This window comes from Scylla paramamosain, chromosome 47, assembly GCF_035594125.1.
Source record: "Scylla paramamosain isolate STU-SP2022 chromosome 47, ASM3559412v1, whole genome shotgun sequence".
Taxonomy (NCBI): Eukaryota; Metazoa; Arthropoda; class Malacostraca; order Decapoda; family Portunidae; genus Scylla; species Scylla paramamosain.
This window is the reverse complement of record NC_087197.1, coordinates 7,940,171-7,964,023: the sequence shown is the minus strand read 5'-3', so window position 1 is coordinate 7,964,023 and position 23,853 is coordinate 7,940,171. Positions and strand designations below refer to the sequence as shown.

General features: G+C 30.8%; 1 protein-coding gene across 1 annotated transcript; it reads right to left on the bottom strand.

Moving 5' to 3' along the window:
* Positions 1-12,444: 12,444 nt before the first annotated feature.
* Positions 12,445-12,840, bottom strand: LOC135095056 (uncharacterized). The gene has a single exon (XM_063995696.1). The coding sequence runs from the start codon at positions 12,838-12,840 to the stop codon at positions 12,445-12,447; it is 396 nt and encodes a 131-aa protein (XP_063851766.1).
* Between the last annotated feature and the right edge of the window lie 11,013 nt (positions 12,841-23,853).

The window sequence follows — 23,853 nt, the reverse complement described above, 5'->3', positions numbered from 1 at the left end:
AAAACACTTAAAGGGAAGTTCTTCGTAAAATTTGGTTTTATTCCAATGTAATGTGATTGTTCTGCTTTTTTAGTGTTTTGTTGCATATAACGCTCAAAAACACTCAAAAGACACTTCTCTGGTAATGTCATTTTTCCCACATAAAGCTAGTTTAGCATGTGTTTTGGGATTTTCGTAACTAAGAATGTGAGAAACACTCAAAATACACACATTTGGTAAGGTAGTTCTTTTTTTGAATTAAAAAGTGTTTTTCATGAGTTTTAGCGTTTTGCACGAGTTTTTGCGCTTTTTGCCTTGTGGTTCTTGTGAAACTATAAAACATTCATTATACACGTTTCTCGTAATGTTATTTTGCTTCCCAATATAAAATGCTTTCCATCCATTTGCGCGTTTTTTTGTAGGTAAAAAGCTCAAAAACAGTTTTTGGTAATGTTATTCTATTTCTTCATATTTGTTGGTTTGCATCCGTTTAAGAGTTTTTCTACGTAAAACACTGAAAAGACACGTTTTGAGTAATTTTGTTTTGGATTCACATATTGACTGAATTCTATATTATTTATCGTTTTAGTGTCTAACATGCTGAAAAACACTGAAAAGACAGGTTTCTGGTAAAGTCGTTTAACTTCCTTATATAGGTGGCATGCACTTTAGAATTTGGTACATAAAAATTCGAAAATGAGCTATAATTAACTTTTTTGATAATGTTCTTTTTTCCACATATATTCTCTGAATTTTGGAAGAATTTTGGCATCTTGGTACCTATGAAAATCAATATAAAAAAAAAGCTATTTTTTAAATTTTTTTTTCTCTATAAAATTTGTGGGTTTTAACGTTTTGGTCCTAATACACGTTTCTCGTAATGTCCTTTCGTTTCCCAAACATAGGGTTCTTTGCATGTATTTAAGCGTTTTTATAGGTAACATGATCAAAAACACTTAAAACACATATTTTAAGTAATGTTATTCTGCTTCTCCATAAAGGAGTTTTTTTGCATGCGTTTTTAGCGTTTTGGTTTGTAAGGAGGTCAAACACACTTCAAAGCAAGTTCTTGGTAAAAGTTGTTTTTATTCCCATGTAATGTGATTGCCCTGTTTTTTTTTGTGATTTAATGGTAATGTCATTTTTTTTCCAACATAGTTTTGCGTGCTATTTGGGGTTTTCCTAACTAAGAATTTGAAAACACTCAAAATACACGCATTTGGTAAGGTTGTTCTGTTTTTCAATTAATATTGTTATTCATGAGTTTCAGGATTTTGGTATCTAAGAAACTTCTTTATATACACGAGTTTTTGCGTTTTTTTGCCTTGTGGTTCTTGTGAACCACAAGTTCTTTTGTTCAAAAATAATAAGACACTCATTATACACGTTTCTCGTAAGGTCCTTTTGTTTCCCAATAGGGAGTGCTTTGCATCCATTTTCGCGTTTTGTGTAGGTAACAAGCTCAAAAACACTCAAAATGTTCCTTTTTGGTTATGTTATTTTTTTTCTTCTTATTGGTTCGTTTGCATCCGTTTTAGCGTTTTTCTACGTAAAACACCGAAAAAGACACGTTTTCAGTAATTTTGTTTTAGATTCCCATATAGAGTGACTTGCATGTTATTTACCGTTATGGTGCCTAACAAGCTGAAAAACACTCATAAGACAGTTTCCTGGCAAAGACGTTTAATTTCCCCATATAGGTGGCTTTGCAAGCACTTTAGGTTTTGGTACATAATAGTACGAAAAAAAAAGCTAAAATTAACTTTTTTGATAATTGATTCATAATTTCCTGTATTTTGCCTAAATTTTGGCATCTCGGTACCTGTGAAGATGAAAAAGAAAGAAAAAAATTATCGTATTTATTTATTTATTTATTTATCTTTTTCTCAATAAAGAGTGTTATTTGTGACTTTTAGCTTTTTGGTAAATAATGATCTTAAAAACACTCATAATACACGTTTCTCGTAATGTCTTTTCGTTTCCCAAAAATAAGGTTCTTTGCATGTATTTAAGCGTTTTTATTGGTAACATGATCAAAAACACTCAAAATATATGTTTTTGGTAATGTTATTATCTTTCTCCATAAAGTGTTTTTGCATGCGTTTTAGCGTTTTGGTATATAAGGAGCTCAAAACACTTAAAGGCAAGTTCTTGGTAAAAATTGATTTTATTGCCATGTAAAGTGATTCCTCTGCTTTTTAATCCTTTATTGCCTATCAGGCTGAAAAACACTCAAAAGACACTTTTCAGCTAATGTCATTTTTTTCCCACAAAAAGCTGGTTTCGCATGCAATTTGGGATTTTGGTAAATAAGAATGTGAAAAGCACTCAAAATACACGCATTTAGTAAAGTTGTTCTGTTTCTCAATTAAGAGTGTTATTCATGAGTTTCAGCATTTTGATATCTAGGAAACTTCTCCATATACACGAGTTTTGGCGTTTTTTGCCCTGTGGTTCTTTTCAACTATAAAACATTCATTATACACTTTTCTCGCAATGTCCCTTTCTTTCCCAATATAGAGTGCTTTGTATCAATTTTCGCGTGTTATTTTTGTAACAAACTCAAAAACACTCAAAATATACCTTTATGGTAATGTTTTTCTACTTCTTGGTTTTGGTTGGTTTGCATCCGTTTTAGCCTTTTTTTTACGTAAAACACTGAGAAGACTCGTTTTCAGTAATTTTCTTTTGGTTTGCCATATAGAGTGAGTTCCTTATTATTTATCGTTTTGGTGCCTAACATGCTGAAAAACACTCAAAACACAGATTTCCGGTAAGGTCGTTTAATTTCCTCATATGGGAGGCTTTGCATGCACTTTAGTGTTTGGTATATAACAGTCCGAAAAAAAGCTAATATCAACTTTTTTTTTATAATATTCTCTTATCATATAATTTCATTAATTTTTCCCAGAATTTTGGCATCTCGGTACCTATGAAGGTGAATAACAAAAAAAAAAAAAGAAAATCCTTTTATTTATTTTTTTTATTTTTCATCTTTTTCTAAATAACGAGTGTTATTTATGGATTTTAGCTTTTTGGTAGTTAAAGAACTTAAAAACACTCATAATACACGTTTCTCGTAATGTCCTTACGTTTCCCAAACATAAGTTTCTTTACATGTATTTAAGCGTTTTTATAGATAACATTATCAAAAACACTCAAAATACATGTTTTTGGTAATGTTATTTTATTTCTTCATAAAGTACGTTTTCCATGCGTTTTCTCGGTTTGGTATGTAAGGAGCTCAAAAACATATATTGGCAAGTTCTTGGTAAAAGTTGGTTTTATTCCCATGTAACGTGATTGCCCTGCATTTTAGTACTTCATTGCCTAACACGCTCAAAAAACAATTAAAATTAATTTCATTTTTTTCCCTTATAAAGCTAGTTTCGCATGCTATTTGGGTATTGCTAACTAGGAGTATGAAAAACACTCAAAATACGCGTATTTACTAAGGTTGTTCTGTTTCTGAAGATTGTTATTCATGAGTTTTAGCATTTTGGTATCTAAGAAACTTCTTTATATACACGAGTTTTTACGTTTTTCTATGTAAAACACTGAGAAGATACATTTTCAGTAATTTTGTTTTGGATTCCCAAATACAGTGAGTTCCTTATTATTTATCGTTTTGGTGCCTAACATGCTGAAAAACACTCAAAAGACAGATTTCTGGGAAGGTTGTTTAATTTCCTCATATAGGAGACTTTGCATGCAATTTATGGTTTGGTACATAACAGTCGGGAAAAAAAGCTAAAATTAACTTTTTTGATAATATTCTTTTGTTCATATATCTTTCCTGAATTTTCCCAGAATTTTGGCATCTCGGTACCTATGAAGATGAAAAAAAAAAATGCTATTTTTTTTTTTCTAAATAAAGAGCTTTAGCTTTTTGGTACTTAAGAAACTTAAAAAAAAAAAAAACACTCATAATACACGTTTCTCGTAATGTCCTTTTGTTTCCCAAACATAATGTTCTTTGCATGTATTTAAGCGTTTTTAAAGATAACATGATAAAAAACACCCAAATTACATGTTTTTTGGTAATGTTATTCTGTTTCTCCATAAAGTTTGTTTTGCATACGTTTTAGCTGTTTGGTATAATTATAAGGAGCTCAAAAACATTTAAAGGCAAGTTATTGGTAAAAATTGGTTTTATTCCAATGAAAAGTGATTGCCCTGCTTTTTAGTGCTTTATTGCCTATCACGCTCAAAAAAAACTCGACATTTTTCTGGAAATACATTTTCGCACATAAATCTGGTTTCGCATGAAATTTGGGTTTTTGGTAAATAAGAATAAGAGTAAAAAACACTCAAAATACACGAATTTGGTAAGGTTGTTCTGTTTCTCATGTGTTATTCATGAGTTTCAGCATTATGTTATCTAAGAAACTTTTCCATATACACGAGATTTTGAGTTTTTTTGCCTTGTTGTTCTTTTGAACTATAATACACTCATTATACACTTTTCTTGCAATGTCCCTTTGTTTCCCAATATAGAGTTCTTTGTATCAATTTTAGCGTTTTTTTGTACTAACTTTTTTGTACTTTTTGGTGACTAACATGCCGAAAAACACTCAAAAGACAGATTTCCGGTAAAGTCGTTTAATTTCCTTATATAGGAGGCTTTGAATGCAGTTTAGGGTTTGGTACATAACAGTCCGAAAAAAAAGCTAAAATCAACTTTTTTGATAATATTCTCTTATCATATAATTGCCTTGAATTTTCCTAGAATTTTGGCATTTCGGTACCTATGAAGATAAATAACAAAAAAAAAAAAAAAAAACCTAATCCTATTTTTCTAAATAAAGAGTGGGTTTTAAGTTTTTGGTACTTAACAAATTTAAAAACACCCATAATATACGTTTCTCGTAATGTCCTTTTGTTTCCCAAACATAAGGTTCTTTGCACGTATTTAAGCGCTTTTTTTTAGATAACATGATCAAAAAGACTCAAAATACATGTTTTTGGTAATTTTATTCTGTTTTTCCATAAAGTTTGTTTTACATGCGTTTTAGCGGTTTAGTATATAAGGAGCTCAAAAACACTTAAAGGCATATTCTTGATAAAAATCGGTTTTATTCAAATGTAATGTGATTGCCCTGCTTTTTAGTGCATTATTGCCTATCAGGCTCAAAAACCCTCAAAAGACATTATTCTGGTAATGTAATTTTTTTCTCACATAAAGCTGGTTTCGCATGCAATTTGGGGGTTTTGGTAACTAAGAATGTGAAAAGCACTCAAAATACACGCATTTAGTAAGGTTGTTCTGTTTCTCAATTAGGAATGTTATTCATTAGTTTCAGCATTTTGGTATCTAGGAAACTTCTCCATATCCACATGTTTTTGCGTTTTTTGCTTTTTGGTTGTTTTGAACTATAAAACACTCATTATACACTTTTCTTCCAATGTCCTTTTATTTCCTAATATAGAGTGCTTTGCATCAATTTTCATGTTATTTGTAGGTAAGAAGCTCAAAAACACTCAAAATATACCTTTTTGGTAATGTTTTTCTATTTTTTTTTATATTGGTAGGTTTGCATCCGTTTTACCGTTTTTCTACGTAAAACACTGAGAAGACACGTTTTCAGTAATTTTGTTTTGAATTCCTATATAGAGTGAGTTCCTTATTTATTTATCGTTTTGGTGCCTAACATTCTGAAAAAAAAAACACTCAAAACACAAATTTCTTTTAAGGACGTTTAATTTCCTCATATAGGAGGCTTTGCATGCAATTTAGGGTTTTGTATATAACAGTCCGAAAAAAAGTTAAAATTAACTTTTTTGATAATTTTCTTTTATCATATTATAGCCCGGAATTTTGCCAAAATTTTGGCATCTTGGTACCTATGAAGATGAATAACAAAAAAAAAAATCCAATTTTTTTAAATTTTTAATTTTTTATTTTTCTAAATAAAGAGTGTTATTTGTGGGTTTTAGCTTTTTGGTACTTAACTAAAAAAAACACTCATAATAAATATTTCTCGTAATGTCCTTTCGTTTCCCAAACATAAGGTTCTTTGCATGTATTTAAGCATTTTTATAGATAACATGATCAAAAACACTCAAAATATATGTTTATGGTAATGTTATTCTGTTTGTCCATAAAAGGTGTTTTGCATGCGTTTTAGCGTTTTGGTATGTAATGAGCTCAAAAACACCTAAGGGAAAGTTCTTGGTAAAAGTTGGTTTTATTCCTATGTAATGTGATTGCCCTGCTTTTTAGTGGTTTATTGCCTAACACGCTCAAAAACACTCGAAAGACATTTTCTGGTAATATTATTTTTTTCCCACATCAAGCTAGTTTCGCATGGAATTTGGGGTTTTGGTAACTAAGAATGTGAAAAAACACAAAATACAGGCATTTAGTAATGTTGTTCTGTTTCTTAATTAAAAGTGTTATTCATGAGTTTCAGCATTTTGGTATGTAAGAAACTTCTCTAATACACACATATGGTAAGGTAGTTCTGTTTCTCAATTAAAAGTGTTATTCATGTTTTTCAGCATTTTGGTATATAAGAAATTTCTTTATGTACACGAGTTTTTGAGTTTTTTACCTTGTGGTTCTTGTGAAACTATAAAACACTCATTATACACGTTTCTCGTAATCTCCTTTTCTTTCCTAATACAGAGTGCGTTTCATTCATTTTCGCATTTTTTTTAGGTAACAAGCTCAAAAACACATCAAAATATATCTTTTTAGTAATGTTATTCTATTTCTTCATATTGGTTGATTTGCATCCGTTTTAGCGTTTTTCTACGTAAATCACTGAAAAGACACGTTTTCAGTAATATTGTTGAAATTGCTAAAAAAAAACACTCATAAGACAGGTTTCTGGTAAAGTCGAGTAATTTTTCCATATAGGTGGCTTTCCATGCACTTCAGGGTTTGGTACATAAAGCTAAAGCATAAAGCTAAAATTATTTTTTATAATGATTTTTTTTTACAAAATTTCCCTGAATTTTTCCAGAATTTTGGTATCTCGGTACCTATGAAGATGAATAACAATTTTTTTTTTCTCTCTATAAAGTGTTATTTGTGACTTTTAGCTTTTTGGTACTTAAGGAACTTAAAAATACTCATAATACACGATTTTCGTAATGTCCTTTTCTTATACAAACATAGGGTTCTTTACATGTATTTAAGCGTTTTTATAGGTAACATGATCAAAAACACTCAAAATACATATTTTTGGTAATGTTATTCTGTTTCTCCATAAAGGGTGTTTTACATGCGTTTTAGCGTTTTGTTATGTAAGGAGTTAAAAAAACACTTAAAGGCAAGTTCTTCGTAAAAGTTGGTTTTATTGCCAAGTGATGTGATTGTTCTGCTTTTTAGTGCTTTGTTGTATATCACGCTCAAAAACACTCAAAAAACATTTTTTTGCTAATGTCATTTTTTTCCCATATAAAGGTAGTTTCGCATGTAATTTTGCAATTTCGTAACTAAGAATGTGAAAAACACTCAAAATACACAATTTGGTAGGGTAGTTCTGTTTCTAGATTAAAAGTGTTATTCATGCATTTCATCATTTTGGTATGTAAGAAACTTCTCTATATACACGAGTTTTTGCGTTTATTGCCTTGTGGTTCTTGTGAAACTATAAAACACTCATTTTTTCTCATTTCTCGTAATGTTCTTTTGTTTCCTAATATAGAGTTCTTTCCATCCATTTTTGTATTTTTTGTAGGTAACACGCTTAAAAACACTCAAAATATATTTTTTTGGTAATGTTATTCTACTTCTTCATATTGGTTGGTTTGCATCCGTTTTAGTGTTTTTCTTTGTAAATCTCTGAAAAGACTCGTTTTCAGTAATACTGTTGAAATTGCTTCTGGTACATGTTTGTGGAAAAGTCGTGTAATTTTCCCATAGAAGTGACTTTGCATGCACTTCAGGGTTTCGTACATAACTCCGGAAAAAAGCTAAAATTATTATTTTTTTTGTTAATTTTTTTCTTTATCTAATTTTCCTGAATTTTCCCAGAATTCTAGCATCTCGGTACTTATGAAGATGAATAACAAAAAAAAAAAAGAATTCATTTATTTTTACTTTTTTTTCTCTATAAAGAGTGTTATTTGTGTGTATTAGCTTTTTGGTACTTAAGAAACCTAAAAACTCTCATAATACATAATTTTCGTAATATCCATTTGTTTCACAAACATAGGGTTCTTTACATGTATTTAAGCGTTTTTATAGGTAACATCATCAAAAACACTTAAATTCATGTTTTTAGTAATGTTATTTTGTTTCTCCATAAAGGGTGTTTTGCATGCGTTTTATCGTTTTCTTATGTAAGGAGTTAAAAACACTTAAAGGCATGTTTTTGGTAAAAGTTGGTTTTATTCTCATGTAATGTGATTGTTCTGCTTTTTAGTGCTTTGTTGCATATCACGCTCTAAAACACTCAAAAGACACTTTTCTGGTAATGTCATTTTTTTCCACTTAAACTAGTTTCACTTGTAATTTCGGATTTTCGTAACTAAGAATGTGAAAAACACTCAAAATACTCACATTTGGTAAGATAGTTCTGTTTCTCAATTAAAAGTTTTATTCATGAGTTTCAGCATTTTGGATTGTAAGAAACTTCTTTATATACACGAGTTTTTGCTGTTTTTGCCTTGTGGTTCTTGTGAAACTATAAAACACTCATTATACTCGTTTCTCGTAATGTCCATTTGCTTCCCAATATAAAGTGCTTTCCATCCATTTTCGCGTTTTTAGTAGGTAACGATTTCAAAAACATTCAAAATATACCTTTTTGGTAATGTTATTCTATATCTTCATTTTGGTTGGTTTGCATCCGTTTTAGCATTTTCTCCGTAAAACACCGAAAATACACGTTTTCTTTAATTTTGTTTTGGATTCCCATATAGATTGACTTTCTTGGGTTTTATCGTGTTGGTTCCTAACATGCTGAAAAATATTCATAAGACAGTTTTCTGGCAAAGACGTTTAATTTCCCCATATAGGTGGCTTTGCATGCACTTAAGGGGTTTGGTACATAACAGTCCGAAAAAAAAAGCTAAATTTAACTTTTTTGATAATGTTCTTATTTCATATAATTTCCTGAACTTTGCCCGAATTTTGGCACCTCGTTACCTGTGAAGATGAATAAGAATGAAAAAAAAATATCGTATTTTTTTTATTTATTTATTTATTTTTCTCAATATAGAGTGTAATTTGTGGTTATTAGCTTTTTCATACTTAATGAACTTAAAATCACTTATAATACACGTTTTTCGTAATGTCGTTTCATTTCCTCAAAATAGGGTTCTTTGCATGTATTTAAGCGTTTTTATTGGTAACATGATCAAAAACTCAAAATACATGTTTTTGGTAATGTTATTCTGTTTCACCATAAAGTGTATTTTGCATGCATTTTAGTGTTTTGGTATATAAGGAGCTCAAATACACTTAAAGGCAAGTTCTTGTTAAAAATTGGTTTTATTCCAATGTAATATGATTGCCCTGGTTTTTAGTGCTTCATTGCCTAACACGCTCAAAAACACTCAAAAGACATTTTTCTGGTAATGTCATTTTTTTTTCCCACATAATGCTGGTTTCGCATGTAATTTCGGGTTTTGGCAACAAAGAATGTGAAAAACACTCAAAATACTCACATTTTGTAAGATAGTTCTGTTTCTGAATTAAAAGTCTTATTCATGAGTTTCAGCATTTTGGAATGTAAGAAACTTCTTTATATACACGAGTTTTTGCGGTTTTTGCCTTGTGGTTCTTGTGAAACTATAAAACACTCATTATACTCGTTTCTCGTAATGTCCATTTGCTTCCCAATATAGAGTGGTTTCCATCCATTTTCGCGTTTTTTGTAGGTAACAATTTCAAAAACACTCAAAATATACCTTTTTGGTATTGTTATTTTATTTCGTCATATTGGTTGATTTGCATCCGTCTTAGCATTTTTCTACGCAAAACACCGAAAAGACACGTTTTTAGTAATTTTGTTTTGGATTCCCATATAGATTGACTTCCATGTTATTTATCGTGTTGGTTCCTAACATGCTGAAAAATACTCATAAGACCGTTTCAAAGACGTTTAATTTCCCCATATAGGTGGCTTTGCATGCACTTTAGGGGTTTGGTACATAACAGTCCGAAAAAAAAAAAACTAAATTTAACTTTTTTGATAATGTTCTTATTTCACATAATTTCCTGAATTTTGCCCAAATTTTGGCATCTCGGTACCTGTCAAGATGAATAAGAAAGAAAAAAAATATTGTATTTTTTTTATTTATTTATTGTTTCTTAATAAAGAGTGTTATTTGTGGCTTTTACCTTTTTGGTAATTAATGAACTTAAAAACACTCATAATACATGTTTCTCGTAATCTCCTTTCATTTCCCAAAAATAGTGTTCTTTGCATGTATTTAAGCGTTTTTATTGGTAACATGATCAAAAACACTCAAAATACATGTTTTGTTAATGTTATTCTGTTTCATCATAAAGAGTTTTGCATGCGTTTTAGTATTTTGATATATAAGGAGCTCAAAAACTCTTAAAGGCAAGTTATTGGTAAAAATTCGTTTTCCTCCATTGTAATAGATTGTCCTTTTTTTTAGTGCTTTATTGCCTATCACGCTCAAAAACACTCAAAAGACACTTTTCTGGTAGTTTTTTTTTTTTTCCTACAAATCTATTTTCGCATGCAATTTGGATTTTGGTAACTAAGAATGTGAAAAGCACTAAAAATACACGCATTTATTAAGGTTGTTCTGTTTCTCAATTAAGAGTGTTATACATGAGTTTTAGCATTTTTGTATCTAGGAAACCTCTCTATATACACGAGATTTTGTGTTTTTTGCCTTGTGGTTCTTTTGAACTATAAAACATTCATTATACACTTTTCTTGCAATGTCCTTTTGTTTCCCAATATAGAGTGCTTTGTATCAATTTTCGCGTTTTTTTTTTTTTTGTAGGTAACAAGCTCAAAAACACTCAAAATATACCTTTTTAGTAACGTTTTTCAATTTCATGATATTGGTTCCTTTTCATCCGTTTTAGCGTTTTTCTACGTAAAACACTGAGACGACACATTTTCAGTAACTTTGTTTTGGATTCCAATATAGAGTGAGTTCCTTATTATTTATCGTTTTGGTGCCTAACATGCTAAAAAAAACACTCAAAACACAGATTTCTGGTAAGGTCCTTTTTATATTCTTACTTTTATTTCTAAGTAAAGAGTGTTATTTGTGGGTTTTAGCTTTTTGGTACTTAAGGAACTTAAAAACACCTATAATACACATTTCTCGTAGTGTCCTTTCGTTTAGCAAACATAAGGTTCTTTGTATGTATTTAAGCGTTTTTATAGATAACATGATCAAAAACACTCAAAATATGTTTTTGGTAATTTTATTCTGTTTCTCCATAAGAGGTGTTTTACATGCGTTTTAGCGTTTTGGTATGTAATGAGCTCAAAAACACTTAAAGGCAAGTTCTTGGTAAAATTTGTTTTTATTCCCATGTAATGTGATTGCCCTGCTTTTTAGTGCTTTATTGCCTAACACGCTCAAAAACACTCAAAAGACACTTTTCTGGTAATATCATTTGTTTTCCTACATAAATCTAGTTTTGCATTAATTTGGGGTTTTTGGTAACTAAGAATGTGAAAAAAACTCAAAACACAGGCATTTAGTAAGGTTGTTCCATTTCTTAATTAAAAGTGTTATTCATGAGTTTCAGCATTTTGGTATGTAAGAAACTTTTCTAATACACACATTTGGTAAGGTATTTCTGTTTCAAAATTAAAAGTGTTATTCATGAGTTTCAGCTTTTTGGTATGTAAGAAACTTCTTTATGTACACGAGTTTTTGAGTTTTTTACCTTGTGGTTCTTCTCAAACTATAAAACACTCATACACGTTTCTCGTAATGTCCTTTTCTTTGCCAATATAAAGTGCTTTCCATCCTTTTTTGCATTTTTTGTAGGTAACAAGCTCAAAAACACATCAAAATATATCTTTTTGGTATTGTTATACTATTTCTTAATATTGGTTGATTTACATTCGTTTTAGCGATTTTTAACGTAAATCACTGAAAAGACACGTTTTCAGTAATATTGTTGAAATTGCTGAAAAACACTCAAAAGAGAGGTTTCTGGTAAAGTCGTGTAATATCCCCATATAGTGGATTTGCCTGCACTTCAAGGTTTGTACATAAGTCCTGAAAAAGCTAAATTTTTTTTTTTATAATGATTTTTTTTTATAAAATTTCCATGAATTTTTCCAGAATTTTGGCATCTCGGTAACTATGAAGATGAATAACAAAAAAAAAAAAATATTTATCTCGCCATAAAGTGTTATTTGTGGGTTTTAGCTTTTTGGTACTTAAGGAACTTAAAAACACTCATAATACACGAATTTCGTAATGTCCTTTTGTTATACAAACATAGGGTTCTTTACATGTATTTAAGCGTTTTTATAGGTTCTTCTTCTTCCCAGCTTTTCCCTATTCGGGGTCGCCGTTGTGAATGAGCCTTCTCCACGTATTTCTATTGTTTGCCATCTCTGGATTTATATTCTTCTCCCCAAGATATCCGTTTATGCAGTCAATCCATCTTCTTTTGGGCCGTCCTCTTCTTCTAACTCCCTCCACCTCCATTTCCATGATCTCCCTTCCTACGTGGTCTTCGCCAACTCTTCTTCTCAAGTGTCCATACCACCTCAACCTTGACTCCTGGATCTTCTTGGAGACTTCAACTACTTTCACCGTTCCTCTTATGTACTTATTCCTAATTCGGTCTTTTCTGTTGACTCCCACCATCCATCTCAACATCTTCATCTCCGCTACATCCATCTTCCTCTCTTCAATCTTCTTCAAAGGTGCTGCTTCTAGCCCATACATCAAAGCAGGTCTAACGACTGCTTTGTGGACTTTGCCCTTCACTCTTACTGGTACCCTTCTATCGCATATCACACCCGAAACCTACCGCCAATTGTTCCAGCCACACTGAATCCGGAAGTTCACTTCTTTTTCCATTTCCCCTGTCTCGTCTACCATCGATCCCAAGTACTTAAATGTTTTCACTCTCTTCAACTTTTCACCATTCAGTCTAATTGTGGCCTGTTGATCGCCCCTTGTATCCGTCGTAAAATATTCAGTTTTGGACCTACTAATCCTCATTCCTCTGCTTTCCAAAGCAACTCTCCATTCTTCTAATTTTCTTTCCAGCTGTCCTCTCCTTTCGGTCACTAAGACAATGTCATCAGCATATAATACACACCAGGGTGGTTCCTCTCTGACATTTTCCGTTATGACATCGAACACTATGTTGAATAATAGTGGGCTTAGTGCCGATCCTTGGTGTAAGCCGACTTTCACCTGAAAGCTATCCGTTGTGCCAACTGTACTCCGAACTCTAGTTGTAACATTCCTGTAGCATTCTTGGACAATTCTGACATACTTTTCTGGCACTCCTCTTTTTCTCAGGCCTCTCCATACTTCTTGCCGTGGGATCCTATCATACGCTTTCTCTAAGTCAACGCTTTCTCTAAGTCAAGCGTTTTTATAGGTTATATGATCAAAATCACTCAAAATACATGCTTTTGGTAATGTTATTCTGTTTCTCCATAAAGGGTGTTTTGCATGCGTTTTAGCGATTTGGTATGTAAGGAGTTAAAAAACACTTAAAGGCAAGTTCTTCGTAAAAGTTGGTTTTATTCCCATGTAATGTAATTGTTCTGCTTTTTAGTGCTTTGTTGCATCTCACGCTCAAAATCACTAAAAAGACACTTTTTTGGTAATGTCATTTTTTTTCTCACATGAAGGTAGTTTCACATGTAACTTGGCATTTTAGTAACTAAGAATGTGAAAAACACACAAAATACACAATTTGGTAAGGTAGTTCTGTTTATCGATTAAAAGTGTTATTCATGCATTTCATCATTTTGGTATGTAAGAAATTTCTCTATATACACGAGTTTTTGCGTTTTCTGCCTTGTGGTTCTTTCAAAACTATAAAACACTCATTATACACGTTTCTCGTTATGTCCTTTTGTTTCCTAATATAAAGTGCTTTACATCCATTTTTGCATTTTTTTGTAGGTAATAAGCTCAAAAACACTCAAAATGTATCTTTTTGGTAATGTTATTCTATTTCTTCATATAGGTTGGTTTGCACCCGCTTTAGCGTTTTTCTGCGTAAAACACTGAAAAGACACGTTTTCAGTAATTTTCTTTTGGATTGACATATTGACTGACTTCCATATTATTTATCGTTTTGGTACCTAACATGCTGAAAAACACTGAAAAGACAGGTTTCTGGTAAAGTCGTTTAACTTCGCTCTATAGGTGGCTTTACATGCACTTTAGGGTTTGCTACATAACAATCCGAAAAAAAAGCTATAATTAAGTTTTTTAGTAATGTTCTTTTTTCCACATAAATTCACTGAATGTTGGCAGAATTTTTTGCATGTCGGTGCCTATAAGAATGAATAAAAAAAAAATCCGATTTTTTTATTTTTTTGTTTATTATTTTTTTTTCTAAATAAAGTGTTGTTTGTGGGTTTTAGGTTTTAGGTACTGAAGGAACTTAAAAAACACTCATAATACACGTTTTTCGTAATGTCCTTTCGTTTCCCAAACATAAGGTTTGTATGTATTTAAGCGTTTTTATAGATGACATGATCAAAAACACTCAAAATACATGTATTTGGTAATATTATTCTGTTTCTCCATAAAATATATTTTGCATGCGTGATAGCGTTTTGGTATGTAAGGAGGTAAAAAACACTTAAAGGCAAGTTCTTGGTAAAATTAGGTTTTATTTCTATGTAATGTGATTGCCCTGGGTTTTAGTGTTTTATTACGTAACACGCTCAAAAACACTGAAAAGACATGCAAAGCCGCTAATATTAGGAAATTAAAGACCTTACCAGAAATCTGTCTTTTGAGTGTTTTTCAGCATGTTAAACACCAAAACGATAAATAATAACGAACTCACTCTATGTGGGAATCCAAAAGAAAATTACTGAAAACGTGTCTTCTCAGTGTTTTACGTAGGAAAACGCTAAAACTGATGCAAACCAACCAATATCAAGAAGCAGAAAAACATTACCAAAAATGTATATTTTGAGTGTTTTTGAGCTTGTTACCTACAAAAAAACGCAAAAATTGATACAAAGCACTCTATATTGGGAAACAAAGGGACATTGCAAGAAACGTGTATAATGACTGTTTTATAGTTCAAAAAAAAAAAAAAAACACAAGGCAAAAAACGCAAAAACTCGTGTATATGGAGAAGTTTCCTAGATACCAAAATGCTGAAACTCATGAATAACACTCTTAATTGAGAAACAGAACAACTTTACTAAATGCGTGTCAAAAACACTAGAAGTCAAGTTCTTCGTAAAAGTTGGTTTTATTCCCATGTAATATGATTGCCCTGCTTTTTAGTACTTTATTGCCTAAGACGCTCAAAAACAATCAAAGACACTTTTCTGGTAATGTCATTTTTTTCCCACATAAATCTAATTTCGCATGGAATTTGGGGTTTTGATAACTAAGAATGTAAAAAAAAACAATCAAAATACACAAATTTGATAAGGTTGTTCTGTTTCTTGATTAAGAGTGTTATTCATGAGTTTCAGTATTTTGGTATCTTAGAAACTTCTGCATACAGTCGAGTTTTTGCGTTTTTTTGCCTTGTGATTCTGGTGAAACTATAAAACACTCATTATACATGTTTCTCGTTATGTCCTTTTTTTTTTTCCTAATATAGAGTGATTTGCATCCATTTTCACCTTTTTTTTTGTAACAATCTCAAAAACACAAAATATACTTTATTGATAATGTTATTCTATTTCTTCATATTGGTTGGTTTGCATCCGTTTTAGCGTTTTCTTACGTAATTCTTTTAAAAGACACGTTTCCAATAATTTTGTTTTAGATTTCCATATTGAGTGACTTTCATATTATTTATCGTTTTGGTGCCTAACATGCTTTTTGGTGCCTTTTGCTTCCCAATATAGAGTGCTTTCCATCCATTTTCGCGTTTTTTGTAGGTAACAATTTCAAAAACACTCAAAATATACCTTTTTGGTAATATTATTTTATTTCTTAATATTGGTTGGTTTGCATCCGTTTTAGCGTTTTATACGTAAAACACCGAAAAGACACGTTTTTAGTAATTTTGTTTTAGATTCCCATATATATTGACTTCCATGTTATTTATCGTGTTGGTTCCTAACATACTGAAAAAGACTCATCAGACTGTTTTCAAGCAAAGACGTTTAATTTCTCTATATAGATGGCTTTGCATGTACTTAAGGTGTTTGGTACATAAGTCAAAAAAAAAAAGCTAAATTTATTTTTTTGATAATGTTCTTATTTCACATATTTTCCTGAATTTTGCCCGAATTTTGGCATGTCGGTACCTGTCAAGATGAATAAGAAAGAAAATAAAATATTGTATTTTTATACCCTTTTAGTAACGTTTTTCTATTTCTTGGTATTGGTTGTTTTGCATCCGTTTTAGCGTTTTTCTATGTAAAACACTGAGAAGACACGTTTTCAGTAACTTTGTTTTGGATTCCCATATAGAGTGAGTTCCTTATTATTTATCGTTTTGGTGCCTAACATGCTAAAAAACACTCAAAACACAGATTTCTGTTAAGGTCGTTTAATTTCCTCATATAGGAGGCTTTGCATGCACTTTAGGGTTTGGAACATAACAGTCCGAAAAAAAAAAAGCTGAAATTAACTTTTTTGTTAATATTCTTTTATCATATGATTGCCTTGAATTTTCCCAGAATTTTGGCATCTCGGTACCTATGAATATGAATAACAAAAAAAAAAATAAATAAATAAATTCCCAATTTTTTTATTTTTTTATTTTTTATTTTCTAAATAAAGAGTGTTATTTGTGGGTTTTAGCTTTTTGTTACTTAAGGAACTTAAAAAAAAACACTCATAATACACGTTTCTCGTAATGTCCTTTTGTTTCCCAAACATAATGTTCTTTGCATGTATTTAAGCGTTTTTATAGATAACATGATCAAAAATACTCAAAATACATGTTTTTGGTAATGTTATTCTGTTTCTCCATAAAGTTTGTTTAGCATGTGTTTTAGTGGTTTGGTATATAAGGAGCTCAAAACACTTAAAGGCAAGTTTTTGGTATAAATTGGTGTTATTCCAATGTAATATGATTGCTCTGCTTTTTAGTGCTTTATTGCCTATCACGCTCAAAAACACTTAAAAGACACTTTTCTGGTAATGTCATTTTTTTCTCACATAAAGGTTGTTTCGCATGCAATTTGGGGATTTGGTAAGTAAGAATCTGAAAAGCACTCAAATTACACGCATTAAGTAAGGTTGTTCTGTTTCTCAATTAAGAGTGTTATTCATGAGTTTTAGCAGTTTGGTATCTAAGAAACTTCTCCATATATACGAGTTTTTGTTTTTTGCCTTGTGGTTCTTTTGAACTATAAAAAAAAAACTCATTATACACTTTTCTTGGAAAGTCGTTTTGTTTTCTAATATACAGTGCTTTGCATTAATTTTCGCGTTTTTTGTAGGTAACAAGCTCAAAAACACTTAAAATATACCTTTTTGGTAATGTTTTTCTATTTCTTGATATTGGTTGGTTTGCATCCGTTTCAGCGTTTTTCTACGTAAAACACATAAAAAACGCGTTTTCAGCAAATTTGTTTTGGATTTTCATATACAGTGAGTTCCTTATTATTTATCGTTTTGGTGCCTAACATGCTGAAAAACACTAAAAAAACAGATTTTTGCTAAGGTCGTTTAATTTCCTCATATAGGAGTCTTTGGATGCACTTTAGGGTTTGATACATAAGAGTCCGAAAAAAAAGCTATAATTAACATTTTTGATAATTTTCTTTTATCATATAATAGTCCTGAATTTTTCCAGAATTCTGGCATCTCGGTACATATGAAGATGAATAAGAAAAAAAAAATCCAATTTTTTCATTTTCTTACTTATTTTTTCTAAATAAAGAGTCTTATTTGTGGGTTTTAGCTTTTTGGTACTTAAAGAACTTAAAAACACCTATAATACACATTTCTCGTAGTATCCTTTCGTTTCGAAAATATAAGGTTCTTTGCATGTATTTAACCGTTTTTATAGATAACATGATCAAAAACACTCAAAATATATGTTTTGGTAATCTTATTTTGTTTCTCCATAAAATGTATTTTGCATGCGTTTCAGCGGTTTGGTATGTAATGAGCTCAAAAACACTTAAAGGCAAGATCTCGGTAAAAGTTGTTTTTATTCCCATGTAATATGATTGGCCTGCTTTTTAGTGCTTTATTGCCTAACACGCTCAAAAACACTCAAAAGACACTTTTCTGGTAATATCATTTGTTTTCCCACATAAAGCTAGTTTTGCATGGAATTTGGGGTTTTGGTAACTAAATATGTGAAAAAAAACTCAAAACACAGGCATTTAGTAAGGTTGTTCTATTTCTTAATTAAAAGTGTTATTCATGATTTTCAGCATTTTGGTATGTAAGAAACTTTTCTAATACACACATTTGGTAAGGTATTTCTGTTTCAAAATTAAAAGTGTTATTCATGAGTTTCAACTTTTTGATATGTAAGAAACTTCTTTATGTACACGAGTTTTTGTGTTTTTTACCTTGTGGTTCTTGTCAAACTATAAAACACTCATACACGTTTCTCGTAATGCCCTTTTCTTTGCCAATATGAAGTGCTTTCCATCCATTTTTGCATTTTTTGTAGGTAACAAGCTCAAAAACACATCAAAATATATCTTTTTGGTAATGTTATTATATTTCTTCATATTGGTTGGTTTACATTCGTTTTAGCGTTTTTCTTCGTAAACCACTGAAAGACACGTTTTCAGTAATATTGTTGAAATTGCTGAAAAACACTCAAAAGAAAGGTTTCTGGTAAAGTCCTGTAATTTCCCCATATAGGAAGAATTGCATGCACTTCAAGGTTTGTACATAACTCCGGAAAAAAAAGCTAAAATTATTTTATTATAATCCTTTTATTTTATAAAATTTCCATGAATTTTGCCAGAATTTTGGCATCTCTGTACCTATGAAGATGAATAACAAAAATGAAAAATGTTTCTCTTTTTAAAGAGTGTTATTTGTGGATTTTAGCTTTTTGGTACTTAAGAAACTTAAAAACACTCATAATACACGATTTTCGTAATGTCCTTTAGTTATACAAACATAGGGTTCTTTACATGTATTTAAGCGTTTTTATTGGTTACATTATCAAAAACACTCAAAATACATGTTTTTCGTAATGTTATTCTCTTTCTCCATAAAGGGTGTTTTGCATGCATTTTAGCGATTTGGTATGTAAGGAGTTAAAAAACACTTAAAGGCAAGTTCTTCGTAAAAGTTGGTTTTATTCCCATGTAATGTGATTGTTCTGCTTTTTAGTCCTTTGTTGCATATCACGCTCAAAAACACTAAAAAGACACTTTTTTGGTAGTCATTCTTTTTTTCCCACATGAAGGTAGTTTTGCATGTAATTTGGCATTTTCGTAACTAAGAATGTGAAAAACACTTAAAATACACAATTTGGTAAGGTAGTTCTGTTTCTTGATTAAAAGTGTTATTCATGCATTTCATCATTTTGGTATGTAAGAAATTTCTCTATATACACGAGTTTTTGCGTTTATTGCCTTGTGGTTCTTTTAAGACTATAAAACACTCATTATACACGTTTCTCGTAATGTCCTTTTGTTTCCCAATATAAAGTGCTTTACATCCATTTTTGCATTTTTTTTGTAGGTAACAAGCTCAAAAACACTAAAAATATATCTTTTTGGTAATGTTATTCTATTTCTTCATATAGGTTGGTTTCTATGCGCTTTAGCGTTTTTGTACGTAATACACTGAAAAGACACGTTTTCAGTAATTTTCTTTTGAATTCACGTATTGACTGACTTCCATATTATTTATCGTTTTGATGCCTAACATGCTGAAAAACACTGAAAAGACAGGTTTCTGGTAAAGTCGTTTAACTTCCCTATATAGGTGGCTTTGCAAGTACTTTAGGTTTTGGTACATAACAATCCGAAAAAAAGCTATAGTTAACTTTTTTGGTAATGTTCTTTTTTCCAAATAAATTCCCTGAATTTTGGCAGAATTTTGCATCTCTGTACCTATAAAGATAAATAACAAAAAAAAAAAAAAATCCTATTTTTTTATTTTTTTGTTTATTACTTTTTTTTCTAAATAAAGAGTGTTATTTGTGGGTTTTAGCTTTTAGGTACTGAAGGAACTTAAAAAACACTCATAATACACGTTTCTCGTAATGTCCTTTCGTTTCCCAAACATAAGGTTCTTTGCATGTATTTAAGCGTTTTTATAGATAACATGATCAAAAACACTCAAAATACATGGATTTTGTAATATTATTCTGTTTCTCCATAAAATGTATTTTGCAGGTGTTTTAGCGTTTAGGTATGTAAGGAACTCAAAAAACACTTAATGGCAAGTTCTTGGTTAAATTTGATTTTATTCCCATGTAATGTGATTGCCCTTCCTTTTAGTACTTTATTGCGTAACACGTTCAAAAACACTCAAAAGACATGCAAGGCCTCGCATATGAGGAAATCAAAGACCTTACCAGAAATCTGTCTTTTGAGTGTTTTTCAGCATGTTAGGCACCAAAACGATAAATAATAAGGAACTCACTCTATGTGGGAATCCAAAAGAAAATTACTGAAAACGTGTCTTCTCAGTGTTTTACGTAGAAAAACGCTAAAACTGATGCAAACCAACCAATATCAAGAAGCAGAAAAACATTACCAAAAATGTATATTTTGAGTGTTTTTGAGCTTGTTACCTAGAAAAAAAACGCAAAAATTGATACAAAGCACTCTATATTGGGAAACAAAGGGACATTGCGAGAGAAGTGTATAATGAAAGTTTTATAGTTCAAAAAACCACACGGCAAAAAACGCAAAAACTCGTATATATGGAGAATTTTCCTAGATACCAAAATGCTGAAACTCATGAATAACACTCTTAATTGAGAAACAGAACAATCTTAGGAAATGAGTGTCAAAAACACTAAAAGGCAAGTTCTTTTTTTTTTTTTATGTAACAAGCTCAAAAACACACAAAATATACTTTTCTGGTAATGTTATTCTATCTTTTCATATTGGTTGGTTTGCATCCGTTTTAGCATTTTTGTACGTAAATCCTTTAAAACACACGTTTTCAGTAATTTTGTTTTGAATTTCCATATAGAGTGACTTTCATATTATCTATCGTTTTGGTGCCTAACATGCGGAAAAACACTCAAAAGATAGGTTTCTTGTAAAGTCGTCAAATTTTCCCAAATAGGTAGGTGGCTTTGCATACACTTTATGGTTTGGTATATAACTCAGAAAGAAAAGGTAACTTAAATTAACTTTTTCGATAATGTTCTTTTTTCCACATAATTTCCCTGAATTTTGGCAGAATTCTGGCATCTTGGTACCTATGAACATCAATAACAAAAAATAAAAATGCTATTTTATTTATTTTTCTTCTCTATAAAAAGTGTTATTTGTAGGTTTTAACGTTTTGGTACTTAAAGAACTTCAAAACATTCATAATACACATTTCTCGTAATGTCCTTTCGTTTCCCAAATATAGGGATCTTTGCATGTATTTAAGCGTTTTTATAGGTAACATGATAAAAAACACTCAGAAGCACTTGTTTCTGGCAATGTAATTCTGCTTCTCTATAAAGGAGTGTTTTGCATGCGTTTTAGCGATTTGGTATGTAAGGAGCTGAAAAACACTTCAAGGCAAGTTCTTGGTAAAAGTTGGTTTTATTTCAATGTATTATGATTGCCCTGCTTTTTAGTGCTTTATTGCCTAACGCTCAAAAACACTCAAAAGACACTTCTGGTAATGTCATTTTTTTCCCACATAAAGTTAGTTTCGCATGCTATTTGGGGTTTTGCTAACTAAAAATGTGAAAAAAAACAATCAAAATACACGCATTTGGTAATGTTGTTCTGTTTCCCAATTAAGATTGTTATTCATGAGTTTCAGCATTTTGGTATCTAAGAAAATTCTTTATATATACGAATTTTTGCGTTTTTTACCTTGTTGTTCTTGTGAACCACAAGTTCTTTTGCCCGAAAATAATAAGAGACTCATTATACACGTTTCTCGTAATGTCCTTTTCTCTCCCAATAAGGAGTGCTTTGCATCCATTTTAGCGTTTTTTGTAGGTAACAAGCTCAAAAACACTCAAAATATAACTTTTTGGTAATGTTATTCTATTTCTTCATATTGGTTGGTTTGCATTCGTTTTAGTGTTTTTCTACGTAAAACATCGAAAAGACATGTTTTCAGTAATTTTGTTTTCGATTCCCAAAGAATATTGCCAGAATTTTGGCATCTTAGTACCTATGAAGATGAATAAAAAAAAAAAAAATTTATATTATTTTTTTCTCTATAAAGTGTTATTTGTGGGTTTTAGCTTTTTTGGTACTTAAGGAACTTAAAAACACTCATAATACACGTTTCTCTTAATGTCCTTTCGTTTCCCAAACATAAGGTTCTTTGCATATATTTAAGCGTTTTTATAAATAACATGATCAAAAACACTCAAAATACATGTTTTTGGTAATGTTACTCTGTTTCTCCATAAAGGGTGTTTTGCATGCGTTTTAGCGTTTTGGTATGTAAGGAGTTAAAAAAAAACACAAAGGCAAGTTCTTCGTAAAAGTTGGTTTTATTCCCATGTAATGTGATTGTTCTGCTTTTTAGTGCTTTGTTGCATATCACGCTCAAAAACACTCAAAATAAACTTTTCTGGTAATATCATTTTTTTTTCCACATAAAGCTAGTTTCGCATGTAATTTGGGATTTTCGTAACTGAGAATGTGAAAAACACTCAAAAAACACACTTTTGGTAAGGTAGTTCTGTTTCTCAATTAAAAGTGTTATTCATGCATTTCAGCATTTTGGTATGTAAAAAACTTCTCTATATACACAAGTTTTTGCGTTTTTTGCCTTGTGGTTCGTGTGAAACTATAAAACACTCATTATACACCTTTCTCGTAATGTTCTTTTGTTTCCTAATATAGAGTGCTTTCCATCCATTTTCGCATTTTTTGTAGGTAAGAAGCTGAAAAACACTCAAAATATATCTATATTCATTTATTTCTATTTTTTTTTCTCTATAAAGAGTGTTATTTTTGTGTATTAGGTTTTTGGTACTTAATGAACCTAAAAACTCTCATAATACATAATTTTCGTAATATCCATTCGTTTCACAAACATAGGGTTCTTTACATGTATTTAAGCGTTTTTATAGGTAACATCATCAAAAACACTTAAATTCATGTTTTTAGTAATGTTATTTTCTTTTTCTTTAAAGGGTGTTTTGTATGCGTTTTAGCGTTTTCTTATGTAAGGAGTTAAAACCACTTAAAGGCATGTTTTTGGTAAAAGTTGGTTTTATTCCCATGTAATGTGATTGTTCTGCTTTTCAGTGCTTTGTTGCATATCACACTCTAAAACACTGAAAAGACACTTTTCTGGTGATGTCATTTTTTCCCACATAAAACTAGTTTCGCTTGTAATTTCGGATTTTTGTAACTAAGAATGTGAAAAACACTCAAAATACTCACATTTGGTAAGATACTTCTGTTTCTCAATTAAAAGCCTTATTCATGAGTTTCAGCAGTTTGAATGTAAGAAACTTCTTTGTATACACGAGTTTTTGCGGTTTTTGCCTTGTGGTTCTTGTGAAACTATAAAACACTCATTATACTCGTTTTTCGCAAAGTCCATTTGCTTCCCAATATAGAGTGCTTTCCATCCATTTTCGCGTTTTTTGTAGGTAACAATTTCAAAATCACAAAATATACATTTTTGGTAATGTTATTGTATTTCTTT